This window comes from Microtus oregoni, unplaced genomic scaffold (assembly GCF_018167655.1).
Source record: "Microtus oregoni isolate MIOR12 unplaced genomic scaffold, Mior012 000019F_ref0000042, whole genome shotgun sequence".
Taxonomy (NCBI): Eukaryota; Metazoa; Chordata; class Mammalia; order Rodentia; family Cricetidae; genus Microtus; species Microtus oregoni.
Genome location: NW_024543078.1, coordinates 31729431 through 31747280, shown reverse-complemented (window position 1 = coordinate 31747280; position 17850 = coordinate 31729431). Strand labels below are relative to the sequence as shown.

General features: G+C 43.1%; 1 protein-coding gene across 2 annotated transcripts in view; it reads left to right on the top strand.

Annotated features, from left to right (window-relative positions):
* Positions 1–243: 243 nt before the first annotated feature.
* The window catches only part of Abca13 (ATP binding cassette subfamily A member 13), a 398914-nt gene continuing 381307 nt past the window's right edge, over positions 244–17850 (top strand). For both annotated transcript variants that reach the window (XM_041669712.1, XM_041669711.1), the window contains exon 1: positions 244–312. In XM_041669712.1, coding sequence (XP_041525646.1) covers positions 244–312 — 69 coding nt within the window. The remainder of the gene's footprint in view (positions 313–17850) is intronic.

Sequence of the window (17850 nt, the reverse complement as noted above, 5' to 3'; positions counted from 1 at the left end):
GCAGCCTCTTGGAGCCCAACCCTCCCCTATGCCACACAACTAGTGAAGAGATAAGATTTCTCAGCAAAGGTAGAACACCAGGAGACATTTGATGCCTGCCTTATTCAAGTCACCAGTAATCTCTCTTGCATCACTCACTTTTGTTAGAATTGGCTAATAGGCTACAAGCCTCTGCTGAAGGCCGGCGGATATAAGCCGTGACCCTGCATGCTGACTTCCCGAACCTAGCAGGGAGCTGCGGGCATGGGGCACGCTGGGCGCCAGTTCCAAGCCCTGTTCTGGAAGAACTGGCTTTGCAGACTGCGGCACCCAGTAAGTGTCCTGGCTTTCCGGGGGGCTTCGGGAGGGAGGGCTAGTCAGAGTTCAGGCTCTGCTCTGGTCTAACCGGCTTCTCGGAAGGTGCCACAGCCACGGGGGACCCAGAGTGCAGGGTTACTTTTCATTAAAACCTATCTGTGGACCACATTGCTGAACGCCCACGAAAAAGGCTAATTTGGAAGTAAAGTGACTAGTGGAGCTTGAAGGACTGGCATTTGGGATGTGTGTTATAAAAACTGAGTTGCTTAAGGAACAAGGCATCAGAAATGTTTAATGCATAAACATATTATTACGGATGCTGATGCTGAGTCTAAAGGCTGAGGACTAAGAACATAAATGGGCTCCACATCATACAGTCCTCAGTGGCAGTCTATGATGTCCTATCTTAGTGTCAATTCACATCTTTTTCTCAGAACTGGGTTCAGTTTACAGCAGCTGGGCTTCCCTGAGCAGATTGGAGTTGTGCAAACCAAGCTTGTGCTAATATCTCAGCTTTAAACAATCCCTTAAGTGTGTATTTTAATGATGTGTGGTTACAATGAGCAGTCTTTTATCCCTGCTGCTGGGGAAGCCTCAGCACTAGAGATGCCCCATTCAGCAGTGGACCTGCCTGTCAGGATGACTGAATTTCTTTCGGCCCACTCCTCCAGGAGAGCCTCCTCCCAGCTCTTCTCATGCTAAAGCAAGTGTTTAAAGGAGGGTTTCTCTGCCTCTGAGACATGAGGATCAGAAGAATCTATCTGAGAATTTGATTGCACAAAAGGTTTGTGCACCAAAGATGCACATCAGAGATGAGCAGGTGAGACACAGGCTCCTGATGAACTGTGAATGTGTTATTCTCTGCCAATATGTTGTTCCTTTGATGAACAGTGGGTTTTATTAACATATACATTGCGGGATCTACACCTGTCTTCCCACCAAATGGTGTTCTAGAGGAAGCTGGCTTCCCTTGAACACATTATTTTTCCTTTTGTGTGTGTGATTTCATTAACTTCAATAGCCCAGTGATGGAGGGATGGGCGGTACCCAGACTCCCTTGCTCCTTAGTGGTAGATCGCGCTGCTTCCTGAGTGGGCTCTGACTTTTACTAGTTGACTGACACAGTGTCTTAGTTGATTTTCTCCCTGGGAAATGGCCAGAATGGTTAGTGTTTGTGATGTGCTCTTGGCAGGGCCTCTCAGGTGAGTGAGGGTAATTTTTACCATAGCACGGTATGAGAGAAACTAGAGCTTTAGTCATCTAGGACATGAGCTTGGGCTCTGTGAGGAAGAGAGGGGAGTCGAGCTTCCAGCTGGCTGGACCAGACATGGGTCAGATCAGAACCTTGGAGGCAATAGGATGGCAGCGTGTTTCACATCTCTTAATCAATTCCAGTAGAAATATTGAGGACAGGCCCCTCTGGGTGAATGTCTTTTAACTGACCTAGTTTTCCTGTTCTCTAATGATGATCTGTAAATTCTGTTTTTTCTTTTTTTTACATTATGGAAATAGAGTGTTGTCACAGATGGGGACAACCAATCTGACTGAGTGAAGAAACAGTCCCAAATGTTTATTCGGTGACTAAAAACTTGGCATTATTTATATGAGAAAAGAAGCTCGTCTATTTTACATGTACTTAAAAACCTCTTCATTTGGTTATTTTATGATTAGAAATCCTTTATTTAAAATTTAAGGTCATTTTCTTTTTGTTTTTCTTTGTTTGTTTCGATTTTTGGTCTTTCTACATAGCCCTGACTGTCCTGGAACTCACTATGTAGACCAGGCTGGCATCGAACTCACAGAGATCCACTGCCTCCCAAGTGCTGGGATTAAAGGTGCCACCACACTCAACTATCTTACTTTTATATTCTGTGTGTCAGTCTGTGACTATGTACACATGAATGTGAGTCTGAGGAAGGGATCAGTCCCCTGGAGTTGACATTACAGGCAGCTGTGAGGCAACCTTTGTGGGTGCTGGAACTGAAATTGGGTTTTCTGGAGGAGCAGTAAACACTTTTAATGACTGAGTTATCTATCCATTTCCTATTCTTCCTTTAAAGAGCATTTTGTTATGGATATATCAGAGAAAAATTAAGAACAAGATAATGGATAATACTTATCCTTATAGATGACTAAGATTCTGCTTTTGGTAACAGTTTATGAGATGTCTAATTTTATATTTACATTAATAGCACTCATTTTATTACTCTTGAGTTTTTATTTATTGCATAGGCATTATTATAAGAACAAGGAAACAATTTTAAATCCCATAAAATTCCATTATGATGATTCATGAACTTGCTTTCTTGACATATATAATACACATACTTTGATTGTTAATGTCATAGACTTCCCTTTTCTCATTAACCATTGGAGCCTAACTTAATTTTACAAGTTGATGCATGGTCTTCCTATCTAATGGCTTTATTGCATGATAATTCATCATCAGATGCACATAACTTATTTGACAATGCATCTGGTCCATGAAGACACATTTTTGCATGTGTGGTGTATGTGTTTGTTTGTATTCACATGGTGTCTGTGTGTGCGTGCGTGTGTGTGAGATTGACGTTAGTGTCTTTCAATGGCTCCCCACCTTAGTTTTTGACACAGGGTCTCACACCTGGAACTCACTGATGCAGTATGACTATCTGGCTATTGAGTTCTAGGAATTCTGTCCCTACCTTCCTGTGTTAGAGTTCCAGGTGTAAGCCACCATACCAGCCTTTTCCCCTTTTGCTATGTCGATCCAGACCCAGGTTTTGATGTTTTCACAGAAAGCAAATTACTAACTGAGCAATCCATTCATCTGTTCAGTCCCAGGTACATAGTCATTGAAGTGGTCTTTTTCTTTTTTTAAATTAGCTTCCTAGAGCAGGTTTCCTGGACCTGGCAGGTTGATGGAAGTGGTTGCTGTCCTCAGGAGTGTCCGCAGATAGATTCTGACCAAGCTCATCAACATTATTATAACCAGGAACTATGAGTTAGGGGCTTATACATGAATTTATGTATTCATCTTTGATTTGTCCTAACTATACAGCAACCAAAATCATTACTTATGACTTCAAAAAGGAAATAAGAATACTGGAGCCATGCGTAATGGTTAATCATGACTGTCAACTTAGTGGGATTTAGAGTTACCATGGAAACATATTTCTCGACATATCCGTGAGAGGTTATCTAGATTAAGATCACTGAAGTGGGAAGTCTCATCCTAAATGTGTGGTTCAGTGGACTGGGGTTGTGGACTGAAGAAGAAGGAGAACGTGAGAAATGGGTACAAGCATCCATCACTCTCTGCTTCCTGACATGGCTGCAATGTGACCAGCTGCCTCCTGATCCTACTTTTCCTTCCTGGGCACTGTGCACTATGTTCCCTAACTGTTAGCCAAAATAAATGCTTTCTTAAATAAAAGGTATTTTTTCACAGCAGTAAGATAGTAACTAATTCACCAAGTGTTGCTTTTTTGGTAGTGTCATAATTCTATCTTTTAAAAATGTTTTTAAATCTCCTCTGCTTTGATGTGGTCTAGAGTGGCTGAGCCCACCATGTTTACTATGTACGACACCATTGCCCAATCTGACCCTTGATCCTCTTGGGATCACTCTTGTCAAATCTCATGCGTCTCGATTCCTGTTCTCAATGGTGAATGCTCACCTCTCTCCTTTCGTCCCCACTGGAGGGGATCCTGAGCGTTTATTGGGTAGTGAAAGCGAACACAGCTGTTTGAGTTTGGACAGCCTTGCTGAAGACTTTGACGAGTGGTAGGGGGATCAAAGTATCGTGTGGTATACCTGGATAGATTGATCTGGAAATTCTCCCGAGGGAGAAGCTTGGTCTGCAGGACGATGCTATGGGGAATCATGGCAACTCTAAGCGCTGGAGCCTAGTGAAGGTTATTAGGTCATTGCAGGCATGCTGTTGAGGGGATAGTGGAACCTTAGTTTTTTTCTCCTACTTCCTTCCTCCCTGTCGTATGGTTAGAGTAGCTTTTCTCCACACTGAATTCCTCCCATGACATATGGTGTCACCATAGGCTGAAACAGAAGTCTGTGACTATGGGTCAAATTAACTTTTCTTTTTATAATATGAGCAGAGAGCTGGCTAATATTGGCATTAGGGTTCTACAAAAACTGCAGGTAATTCTCAGCCATAGGTAGTAAAGGATAAAACTGTGTTGGAAATGTTCTCCCGCTCTGTACTCTTCAATACAGAACCCAGAAACACATACTCTGGACCCCAGACCCTTCTCACACATCATTCTCAGGGTAGTTGGTTCAAAAGGCTGCAGTGATACTTTCTGTTAGGTACAGACAAGAGTTACGGTATCTGTTCCATGTTCCTCCTTCAGGCATGGCTTAGAAGAAGTCCACGAGACTGTCAGAGTGCCAGTATAGCGGCCTCTATGATCAGCTCATGGTCAAGTTCAACTCTGCTTCTGTTAGAGAGCCCTCAACCAGCCCAGCTCAAGCAGGCTGAACCTCAGCCTGTATCTCTCACTCATAGCCCTCTGCTTCAGGGTCTAACCCTTAAGACATCCTTTGAAAAGCTGTTTCCCTTTAACAGGGAGGGAAACACATTTTCAGGCTTCTTTGGCTTAAACCTCTAGTGTTGTATGTGTGTGTATCTGCGTTTTTGTTATATATATAAACAAACCTCACATTTATTTAAGATTTTCATCCACCCCTGAGTTCCAGGGCTCAAACCTGACCTGGTTCGAAGCCTAAGTTTCTTTTGAAAAAAAAAAAAAAAGCATGTTGGCCTCAATTTCTGCATTTTTCTAAGACTAGAAAGAACCATAGAAAGAAAGCCCAGAAGTGGAGCAGATCGTCTTTCTTTTTTGGACATTATCTTAGAGGCTGACTCCATGCTTGTTACTATTTTTGTGTAGTTAGAAGTTATGATTCGATGGTTTTGTGTCAAATATATTTGACTTAAAGTTCTGTTAGCAGAAACCAGGAGGTCATTGATCAAGTGTCTGAACTCTTAGTCAGCCTGACAAAAAAATTTTGATCTGAAAGACTGCTCCTGACAAGATGCTATAGTTGTGCATCTTTTAAAACCTCAGAAGACCTTTTTATTGGAAAGAACCTCAAAAGTTCAAATGTTCAAACATAATGTCAGCAGACATTGGGTATGCTTTAAGTGAACTGACCGATAAGTGGCTTAAATGAATAACCGCTGCCATCTTAGCGCTGAAACTAATATTCTCTGGATTAGGAGTCTTGCCGCACCCTGATACTTGCTAAGATCTTTCCCATTAAGAAAGATTTTTTCCAGAAGTGAGCCTGTTGTCATTCTGCAGGGCAGAATTTAGGCTAAATCTATGCTTGCTTATATATGGGGCATGTATGAGTCTGCCTAGGCCACTCTAACAAAATACTATGCACAAAGCGCTGTAAAGAGAATGTGTTTCTTCACAGTTGGAGGCTGGGAACCCAAGGTTGAAATATGGGCAAGCTAGCTTCTCTGAAGAGTTTTGTTCGTGTGGCCTTTTCTGCGTCTCTTTTCATCATCATCCCTGTGTGTGTCCAAAGTTCCCTCTCAGAAGGAAAGGGAAGGCCACATGGGATCAGAGCTCATTCTATTCCAGTATGGCTTTGTTTTTACAAACTGTGTGTCCGGTGGTCCCATTACCAAGTAAAATCAGGCGATGAAGGGCTGGGGGTTAAAGCTGGGGGTTAAGAACTTAAGAGCCTTCTCATCAGCCCTCATTGTTCGCCATGCTCAGAGAGTCCAGTTTTATCCCATGCTTTTTCAGTCACAGTCCAGCTGGCCTTGGTGAGCTCCCAATAGATCAGCTCCACTGTCTCAGTGGGTGGGTGCACCCCTCGTGGCCCCGACTTCTTTGCTCATGTTCTCCCTCCTTCTGCTCCTCATTGGGACCTTGGGAGCTCAGTCCAGTGCTCCAGTGTGGGTCTCTGTCTCTATCTCCATCCATCACCAGATGAAGGTTCTATGATGATATGCAAGCTATTCGTCAGTATTGCTATAGGATAGGGTCATTTCAGGTTCCCTGTCCTCAGCTGCCCAAGGAACTAACTGGGGACCTTGGCTTGGGCATCTGGGAGCCACTCTAGGTTCAAGTCTCTTGCCAACCCTAAGGTGGCTCCCTTAACTAAGAATTGTGCTTCCGTGCTCCCCTATCCAACCTTCCTTTATCCCAATCCTCCTTTTTCCCCAAGTTCCCCCCATTCTATCCCTTCTCCCTTTACTCTCCCCATCTCCCCTTACCACCATCCCATCCCACCCCCAAGATCTCAATTTTCTCCCCGGCCATTTTGTCTACATCCCATAGCCAAGAGGACAATGGCACGGGGTTTTGAACCTATGTAATGTGCTGGCTTTGTGGGAGCCTAGCCAGTTTGGATGTTCACCTTCCTAGAAATGGATGGAGAGGGGAGGACCTAGGGCTTACCACAGGGCAGGGAACCCTGACTGCTCTTTGGACTGGAGAGGGATGGGGAGAGGAGTGGGGGGAGGGGGAGAAGGGTGGGAGGAAGGGGAGAAGGGTGGGAGGAGGGGGAGGGAAATGGGAGGCTGGGAGGAGGTGGAAACTTGTTTTTTTTTTTTCTCCTTTTCTCAATAAAAAAACTGGAAAAAAAAAAAAAGAACTTAAGAGCCTAAGAGCTGCAGGAACCTAGCACAGCCCCAGTGGTAGCCTGTCTGCCCTGGGGTTCCAACTTTGTTAGTATGCTGTGGCCTCAGGAGATAAAGTCACACCTTGGGTGGTCTCGGACTTGTAAACAGCACAATGTAATCCTTAGGCACCACCATTCCCCACGAGAAAAGCTCCATTTAACTCATTTGGGTCAAAAGAAAGATGTTCGCTTTTTAGCGCTCACCTCTCCAGGAACGGTGCCATACCGGCTACACAGTGAGTCCATGGTAAGCCTGTGCTGCATGGAAGAATCTGTCTCAAAATTCAAAGAAAAGCAAAGAACATTGCTTCCTTAAGAGTCCACTTAAATCTTCAGTTATGTTGTGAACGACAACACCCTTTCCCTCCCAGGTTCCGGAGTTTCCCAGTGGGTCTGGAGTGACAGAGCTAAGTCCCATGGTTCTGAGTCTTGCTAACTTCTGGCTGACAATGTCATGCGGTTTAAAGGTGAACAAACGTGACTTAATGGTCTGGTTTCTAGCAGAATCCCTGTGTTGCATTTGAAAGGACAGAGTGGGCAAACTCTGCAGAATTTTCTGTGCCTTGTAAGCTCCGAGGACTCGAATGGGGGCTGTTCTCAGCCTTTAATCAAAAGTCCCAGGTTTCAGTTGGGTTTACCCAGCTCTCAGAATCCTCTCATTTCCATGGCCTGAGCCATGTGGCTTGCGTACATAACCAGTGCTCTGACCCTGCTTAGATCCCTCTGATAGCTGTTGTCTAGCACAGTCTCGGAGTTGGTGTAGATGTTGATTAGATGATTTTTGCTTAGGCCACGATAGCAATCATGCCAGTGGCTAGCCCTACTCTTTGGAACAGACTTGTGGTTACCAGGACCCACAAATGAGCTTAGATGTTCTCCAGGCTCAACGCATTTCTGTGGCTCGGTCAGTCAGAAGAGCCTGAAGGGCACTGCCAGATGGTTACCTGCCCTCAGATCTTTCTGCCTGGCCTCCCAACAGCCTGCTACCCTAAAAGAAGCGGGCATTGATGAATAAGACTGGGTGAGAGATAAGGGGTCCCTGGAGCAGCGCTTTTGCTCGCGTTTTTCTCACGGTTCCCACCAGCCATGGAGAAGTTGTTCATTTTCTATAATGAAGCCCTACAGACAGCATCTTTGCCAATTGCGTTCATATTTGGATGCCTTGTAAAGTGTGAAGCTCTGACTGAATTCTCTTCACTCATTTGGGGGAATAATCTGGTGCCCCCAGGATAGATAAGAAGACTATTAAAAAGGGACCTGTGGGGTTCTGGTGTGGCCTGAGGCTGTCTTGGCTGCCACGATACACCCGTTCTAGACCCTGGGGGAGGAAACTGTTGGGTCATTGTGAGGTTACTACAGGTCACCCGGGTATGTCTCAGTGACCTGGGAAAAGCAATGCAGAAGCACAATTACAGGGAAGCAAACATGTTTTGTGGTATTAGAGCTCAGAGCTGGCATGTACTAAGCTTGTTTGCTTTTCTTCTATTCATAATCAAGGGATCACAGGGCCCTTTCCATTCTGATTGATCTTAATTTGCGTCTAATCCTTTGATTTGGCTTTCTTTTCCTCCCATCCCCTTTATCAAAGCACAAGTAAGTACACAAACTACTAGCTGGGGAAAAACCAAACCAGCCAACCAAACAAAAGGCTTTGAAGGGCAGTGAGGAAAAGCCTTCACTGCTTTTCAGATACTAGGCGTTTGGATTCATTTCTTCCCCATTTGATTGTTTGCCAGGGAAGAAAAAAAGAAATGAAAACTAACAGAGACTTCTCCTCTCTATGATATTCTTGTTGAAGTTGCCCAGCACTTGGTAGAGAAAACGCTAAGATCATCAAGAGGCTAGGTCTCTTTTATGTAGGATGGTGGCTTTTCTCGAACAGAACAAAGGTTCCTGGAATTGGGATTTCCTTGCTGCAATTGTGAACTTTGGCATAGATAGGTCCATTTTTGTTGTTGCGTTGAGAAGAGGTCTCACTCTAGCCCCGACTGGCCTCGAATTCATGATTCTCCAGGCTCAACTAACTCTTCTAACACTAGGATCATAAGGGCATGCTATAGTCCCCCCACCTCCCCGGGAAGCTCTGGAGTTTTGTGTGGGTCTGGCTGTGGCGGTTCTATGCCCGGCACTGAGGCCTGTCCCAGGGCGTGTATTCATACTGTCTGGTTTGAATTCCTCACTAGCATGTGTTGTCCTTTAGACTAGGGTCTGGAACGCTGGGGACAGGTGTACCTGTATGTGCTGGTGCTCACCTGTCTCCTTAGGGACACGAGGAAAGGAATAGAAGCCTCTGAGCATAATCATTGAGTTAGGAAGTTGTGGCTGAGTGTGACTCACAGGAGCTGCTGCAAAGGACCTGAGGTAGAAGCAGGTGGTGGCTAGCGTGGTTTTTGGATAAAAGCAGTTCTTTCTGCTCTGGCGGCTGTTGCTTGCTCTTTTAACACCCTGCCCGGATGCATATGGCACCCACATGTCCTCTCTCCAAGCTGATCGCGAACTTTAGCCCTGGATATCCTCACAACTCTTTTTCCCATTTCACAGATTCAGGAAGCTGAGGCCAGGGAGGGGACACGTCCATTGTTGGCACAGACCAGGGGAAGTTGCAGGGCCTACATTGAGAGACCTGGATCTGTCTGAAATGGAACTCAGGCAGACCCTTCCTGGCTCTTCTGAACGGCAATGAACACAATCTTACGGAATTTATCTGATTGCCATTAAATGGTGAAGTAGGACAGAATGACCCCAGGCAGCCAGAGCTTACATCCACCAGGGCTGGAGCTGGTGCTCTCCACATGATGAGTTGTCAGGAGCCACTAGTAGCATTACCACAGCACAGTCTCTACCAGAGCCTCGAACTCTGTATTCACAGCAAGCATTGGCGTGTGCTATCCGAGGTGGAGCTGAGGAACCATCTTATGAGCTGTTTTCTGAGGAGTCAATCTTGTTCACAAGGGCATCTTGATCTCCTAGCATGTTCCTCATATACATGTGTTTATGCACAAACACATATATAATATACATATTTTACACATATATCAAGTATGCATGTATATTATAAATATTTTAAGATTTACTTTTGCTATTTTAATTTCATGTATGTATGTGTATCTGTGTGTGCATATGTGCATGTGAGAAACCAGAAGAGGGCATCAAATTCCTGAAATTGGAGTTACAGCCACCAGACATGGGTGCTAGGAACCAGACTCAGGCCCACTATAAGAGCAGTAAGTGCTTTTAGCTACTGAGCCATCTCTCTAACTCTTTGCTGTATGTTGTATCAAATACTACCTACAAGTTAGGTTTGCTTTCAGTAACCTTACTCAGTAGAGACATAAATGAACCAGAAAGGAACTTGGATTAATTTTATGTTCTGATTTGCAGTGTCTGCTCACCCACTTCTTTCTAGTAGAAATGCCCAGGTCACATGATGCTGGTTGACCCCTCCAGTGTTGAATTCTTTCTGCTGTGTGTGGTTTGTATTTGTGATTTTTATTCTATCTACAGTGGTATAATACGGTTTCTTTAGTTTTCCATTTTGAAGGGTTTTGTACAAGGTTGGATTTTGCTCCAGATCTACTTTAACTTACACGAAGGGTCTACCAACTTCCGTTCCAGCCTGACAATTACACACACACACACACACACACACACACACACACACACACACACACACTTTTTCACTTAGTTGTGTGTTCTTTAGTTTTGTTATTCAGATGCAGATTTAGTTAGTATATCATATGCCATCATCTTTCCTTTCTATGGGCCTCCCATCTGCTCATTGAAGTTGGCTATGGCAGGAAAGGTGTGACCTTCTACAGCTAGTATCTCACACACCCCCAACTCTGGCCACAGTAATGGAGGATTAAAAGTGTTTCCCTCAAAATGATATCATCTATCAATTTGCCAATGACCCATACTTAGTTTCTATTTTTTTTTTGCCACTAGAACAATACTGAAATACTTTTGAGAATATTCTAGAACTTGTTCTCATGTTTCATAATGAGTGTGAGCCGTTGGTCAGTGTAAACACAGTTATGATCTGGAGACAGATAGCTTCCCCTCTAGAACATTCTCACCAATGGACCTCTCCACCCAGGGTGCACATTACTGCACTTTTCTGTCCTTTATGAGACATGAGGGAAGAGTTTGTTTCTCATTCCCTTCTTTAGTTCCAGAAGATATAGCTCAGCGTTGGACAGAGTCCGATGCTAAGTCAATGTTTAATGAACGAATGTCAGAAGACAGACGATTATTTTTTAATAGAATGTAGGAAGGAGAAAGACTTCCTTTTATCAACTTCCTTTTTTTCTCAGTGTTCAATTATTATCAAGGTCTGCAAGTTTTTCCTTGAGGAAGTGGTTTGGTCTTGAGTGAGAGCTCTGAGCTCTTGGGATGTCCCAGCTCCTTGCTGGGTGGTGACATTACCTGTAATTGAAGGTGGCACCTGGGGTTGGCTTTCTCTAAACTGCTTGCACTGTGTGAGCGCTGGATTGTCTTTTCTGAAGCAACAGCTACAAAGGCTGCTGAACACTTCTGGAAAAGTCCCTACTTCTGAGAGATTGGCACTGGGAGGCCCCAAACTGCCCCAAACAGATGTAATAGAACTTCACGTGTGCTGCAAAAGTCTTTGTTTTCAAAGCCCAGGGTAACAAACCAATTATGTGCTTTGCTTCAGCTTCCATGATATTCTAAACTTAGGATGTTTCCCCTCCCTTCAGCCAATCCCTTATCCTTGGGATAAGCTTCTCCCTCAAAGGCGTCTTTTTCTCTCTTAATTCACTGGCAATTTTAGCAATTTTTTTTTAACTGAAGCATTTCAACCTTCACGTTTTCCACTGTAACTCAAACCCTGCACTGCGTTAGTCACTTGGAGGATTTAAAACTGCTTCAGGCTCTGTTTTGAGTGTGGTCTGTGTGAGTGAGGTGGAGGTTGGTCTGTTTATGCTGCAGTCCTAAGCTTGTCTCCTGTTTCATCACAAGTCAGTTCAAGGGCACTTAAAATAATGATTCCATGTTTTCCAAGGTGTTAGCCAGCACCATGAAGCCCATCCCACTGGGCACTTTGAGGCTTATGTGCCACTTGGATGTGCCCCAGGATCCTGACAGGAAGCCAAAGATGGGTTTGGTTTTCTTCATCTCAAAATGCCCCAGAAAACCTGGATCAGGTTGTGATCATTTCTTTGGTGCAGGTGTAATGTCATGTCCAAAACTCCTGGGGACCCAGAAATGCTTCAGATGCTTAATATTTCCCAGGATTTGGAAGATTGTCATGTATCTATAATGAGATCCTTGGGGAAAGAACTTAACATGTCATCTAAACATAAAATTTATATGTCTTTCATTGACATCTTTGTACACAAAGACTGAGGGGAACTTTACACCATCATACAATAATTTTGTTCACGAACCCAAGTTTCATGGTGTGCACTTTTCACTGATGACATCATGTCATTGTTTTGAATCTTCTGGATTTAGGGGGCGTTTTGAATGTTTTCAAGGTTTTGAATTAGAGATGTTCCACTTGCCCATTCATTTCATCCTCTAGAAAGCTGGGGCTCCATCCACGTTCTTCACTGTTTCCCAGCGCCTATGATGATGCCTGGCATCATCCATGTGCTCTCATGACCAAGCATGTCTATGACATATTTTTGGTTGATTCTCTAAAGAACACAGATGGTGGGGGTGGGAGCTACTGAGAGAGTGGAAAGAAGGGCTGGAAGGAAAGGAGGAAAGGGAAACTACAGCCGGGGCATCAAATAAATAAACAAATAAACAAACAAAAATAAAATCCTAAACAAAACAAAACAAAATTTACTTCTTCAGTTCCTAGACATAATAGATTTTTTAAAGAAATAAAAAAGGAAAATGATGGCATTGTAATAGGGTTTAATCTTTTTCATAGTTTGTGGAATTTGCGTCTTAAGACACCAATATGATACCTTTTGTTTCCTTGTATGTTTTTTATTTTTTAATTTTTTTCCATGTAGTTCCATCTCCTACATGGCACAGGCCTTTGTCTTACCTGTCTCCATCCTAGATCTCAAGAAAACAAATCAAATGGCCCACTTGTTGAATAACAAGCTCTCCCATTTATCTGTCAGCTTTTCTTCTTCTTCTTCTTCTTCTTCTTCTTCTTCTTCTTCTTCTTCTTCTCTTCCTCCTCCTCCTCTTCCTCCTTCTCCTCCTCCTTCTTCTTTCTTCTTCTTCTGTTAGATCTATAGGGCTCTGTTCCTGGGCTATCTATATATTCCCCTCACTGGGCAGTTCTCCTGTGGTTAAATGAACAGTACAATGTTTTAATTACTATTATTTTATGCAAGGCTTTGGCATGTTAGAAGATGAGTTCTTCTGACCTCTTGATGTAAATGATCTTGGATACTTTTGGTCTTTAGTCTACTAAACATATCTGAGAAACACCAAGTATGCCAGTAGGCAAACCCAAACCAACATTCATATTGGGGTCAGTTCAACTTGCTAACTGTTCTATTGTGCCGAGCTACAGGTTTCCATCAACCCAGAGGTCAGGGCAGAAATGGTATCTTCATAACATGACACTTCATGACATGGATTAGCAATTTAAATGTTCCTTATTTAAATACTCTGGCACCTTTAATACAATTAAGTATCATATAATATTGCACAGATTTTTCTGCTTAGCTGTATTATACGTTTGGTGAATGATTAAATATCATTTAAAATGTGTTTTCTTATTGAATTTTGCTGGCGGTATGCATAATTATTGCAAGACAGGTTACTGAAATCATCTATCAAGGTAAATTTGGAACTTCCATCCCTATTTTTGACAGGTGTTCTGTAGTATGGGGTATGAGGTATGCACATGTAATTTCAGTCCTGATCATATGCTGCTGAAGTTCTTCACATTGAAGTTCTTTTTTGCAGTCTTCCTCTCAGTGTCTTGTCTTGTCTTGCTTGTGTGGTGCTCAGTAATTTGTTTACTCTTTACCTGCTATGTGCTTTTCATCTTCTCACTTTTGACCACTAGAAAGAGAGTGCCTCTTACTAGTTTAACTTCACACACCCTAAATGGTACCTGCCAATATCTTTTGAAAGTAAAGCCTGAAGTCCTTGTCTTTCCAATAGTCTAATCCAAGCACTGTTTGGAATCCGACCACATCATCCGAAAGCTGCGTTAGTGTGTTGGGCAAGGGGAAACCTGGCTTCTGTTTATTTTACAATTCTCTTTTTGGGTGTTCTTGCCGTGTAATTTCTCCATGACACTATTTTAAATTGACCAAGCTTCTCGGAATAGTCTGCAGAGACTTGGCTGCCTGTTGACTTCTTTCTATCAGTGAGCAAAGTTGTTGGTGATTCTAGTTATACTGTTAGTGAGTGTCTTCTTTGAATTGTTCTTGAGATCTTCTGGGTGTTTGAGTCTGTGTGGGTGTGCACGTGTGCATGTGGTACATGCGTGTCTGTATGGGGGCTGTTGGTGAATGTGGGTGTGTGAGTGTGTGGGTGTGGTGTACGTATGTTTCTTAAGGTTTCCATTGCTCTGATAAAACACCATGACCAAAAACAACTCGAGGGGGAAAGAATTTAATTCAGTTTACACTTCCAGGTAACTTCACTGAAGGAAGTCAGGGAAGGAACTCAAGACAGGAACTTGGAGGCAGGAACTGAAGCAGAGACCATGGAGGGATACTGCTTACTGATTTGCTCCTCATGGTTTTCCCAGCCTTTGTTCTTATACAACCAAGAACCATATGACCAGCGTGACACTGCCCATAGTAAGAAGAACTCCTTCATATCAAACATCAATCAAGAAAATGTTTGATAGACTTGCCTATTATAGACCAATGTTTATAGAAGCTTTTCTCAACTGAGAGCTCCTCTTCCCAAGTGGCTGTAGCTTGTGTCAAGTTGATAAAAAATCCTAACCAGGACAATATGTATAGGTGTATATGTGTATGTGTTGTGTATGTATGCACATATGTGTTTGTGGTATGTGTGTCTATGTGTTAGTGTGTGTACACGCATGTGTGTGGTGTGTATGGAAGTATTCCCACACACTCTCAGGGGTTGTCTATTTTCTTTATAATATTGCATTTCTATTATCTGTAGATTTATATCCTTCATCTGCTTGGAAAAATCTTTAGGCATATTTTAAAAATTACCACATTTTTTGTTTTTCCTATTGAGGGAACTTTGCATCTCTTTGGAGCTGGTACCTCACCAGCAATGCACAGCTGTTCCCAACCAGCCACACTGAAAACAGAAAGGATATTACTGGATTTAGGTTCTGAGCCATTTTCATGGTGGCTGGATTTCACTGTTAAGCTTTTACCCGTTGATTGTTCATGGTCTCTATATTATTTATGTTCTATAACAACTGAGAAAACACACACACATACACACATGTGTGTGTTTGTTTTTGTTCCAGGATAACATTAGCTAGGTATTGTACCCATTTTATATAATGTATATGATTTTAAAAATCGTACTTACTGAGCATTGTAGATACTGGATCAGTGAGATTGTCCAGAGAGCAAAGACACTTGTTTTCATTTGCAATAGTCTAAGTTTGAGCCCCAGAACCCACATGGTAGAAGGAGAAAACAGACTCCTGTTAGTTATCCTCTGAGCTCCACATGCACACCTTGACTCGATAAAACCTCCACAAAGAAAGAAAAAAAGAAAGAATGGGGGGAGGAAGGGAGAGAAGGAGGGAGAGAAGGAAGAAAGGAAGGAAGGAAGAAATGAAGCAAGCAAGCAAGCAAGGAAATCTTTCCAAAAGAACGTTGTGTGTATTGATACACTGGCATGTACATGGAATGTTTTGAGGATATGTTCAAGGTTGGCTTATGCCCAGCCTTTCAAGCTGCTCTTTCATCATCTACAACTTGAAGTTTTATCTTTGATCAATAGCCTGAAGTTCACTATCCACAGTTTAAGAATAAATAATTTTCTGAAACACAGTATAAACTTACGCTTTTAATCTTTAGGTGAAGCCTTCTACAGCTTTGAGTATTTTTGGGTTTTATGTTTTGAATTCTTTCTCTCAGGGATGCTAATTTGTTATATTGCTTATATATATTTGCTTTTTAATGTTTTAATATTTTTGCCTTTAAAATACTTTAAAAGATCACTGTTATTACTTCCAGCTCTCAGTGTTCAAGAATTCGTGTGTAACTAGTGTCTATTTTGTGTGTGTGGTTTCTAAGTCAGTTGAGTACGATTTCTTTAGCTCCTTCTCGTTAGCTCAGTGAGCTTTCACTTTGATCATCTGCTACCTTTCTGAGCTCTTATTTTTATGAAGTCATTCTTCCTTATGAAGGGTTTACACATTCTTCTATTTATTTATTTTTTCTTACCATGTATCCTGTCTCTCTTTAGCCTGTGTTCGGCTTGCCTGTCTGCATTGTGTCTAGACATTTTGATGTGCTTTGAGGACTGTGACTCGCACTTTGAAAACCTAACTAAGGTTTTCTGTTCCTGGCTCCTTTCAGTGATTTTCTTTTCTAAATGATTTTTTTTTTTTGCTTTGGTTTTCTTTTCCATTGGCCCCCGATCACATCCTGTATCTCCTGTTTTGCTTTTGAAACAGATCGTGAGGTGGAGTTTAAAAAGGAGATAGATCATCTGATACGAAAGACAATCTTTATTTTCTTCCTGCGGCTTTGTGTTCTCCTGTGAATTTTTGTTAAATATTTTATACTATTTCCACTCCCGTTGGGGAAATTTCTGTCCAGCTTTGGATTCAGTTCACCAGTACGCTCCTTTTGTTGTGTGTGCGCTGCTGGGGATCAAACCTGGAGCCTAGTGCCAAGAGCTCTCCCTACCGAATCCCCCCCACTCCCCGCACAGCCCATCCTTTTATCGTCAATGGGCAGCCTTGGAGGCTTCTTTGGCAGCACATCCTGGATGCTCACTGCTTGTTTCATTAGATTAGTCCCTAGAGCAGGTTCCCCAAGTGCTCTGCCAGAAGAAGGGGATAAGGAGAGAGACTCCTTTGGTGTGTTTCTCTTTGTCAGTGTGAATGCTGGGAAAACGTGGAAGACCCATCATGATGGCTTTAGAGAGTATGGGCTGGGTTGGTACTGATCATGTTGTAGGTTTTTGTTTATTAATTTGTTTTGCTTTGGAGGATCAGACAAAGACAAGTCCCTTACCCACTTCCTCTAACTTTTCCTTTCCACCCCCACTCCCCACTCCTTATTTTGCCTGGAGGAAGGAAGTCTCACTGTATTTTTTAGTTAGATCTTCTACCCATTTTCAGACTGCAATGGGCTCCCATATTCTTTCCTATCCTGGCTCCGTGAGGCCATAAGGGAAGACTCTGTTGGGGCTTGGGGTGGGATGTGACAGGAATATGGAATAAGACAGGGATCCCCTCACCCATGAAGGTCACAGGCAAGGGTTGTGAAAGTCAGGTGTTAAGTGAGCTCTACACTCTCTCCTGGTTAGAACTGCTTCCTGGGGGCTCTGTTAAAAGAGCAGAGGGCCTTGTGGTTGATTGGAAAGGTGACCCATGCTTTTTCAAGCATTAACAAGTTCAACGGATGACTGATTGTTTTTCCTGAGAGCAGAGCCCGTGGCAGGGCCCATTCCTGGTGCTTCCAGACACTGATGGTTTCTTTCACTTAGGCCTGATGGCGGTGTGTAGAAGGGAGATCCTGAAGCCTGGGAGCAAGAGAGCAGTCCTGCAGATGACAGGAGGCGTGTCCATGAGCAGGAGTATGATTAAAAGTGCCAAGTGAGACTCTGGGGTAAAGACACCTGAGAAGAAGAGGGGACTTTGGCCCCCTCAGAGAAACAGGAGGAGCTGATTCACAGGTGCACAGTGGACGGTGACTCAGCGGAACACAGTGTCTCCCCAGGTTCTTTTCTCCTACGGTAATTTTAGATTCAGAACCATAGAAGTTCCTTCCTCCTTGTCCTCTTCCAAAGGGA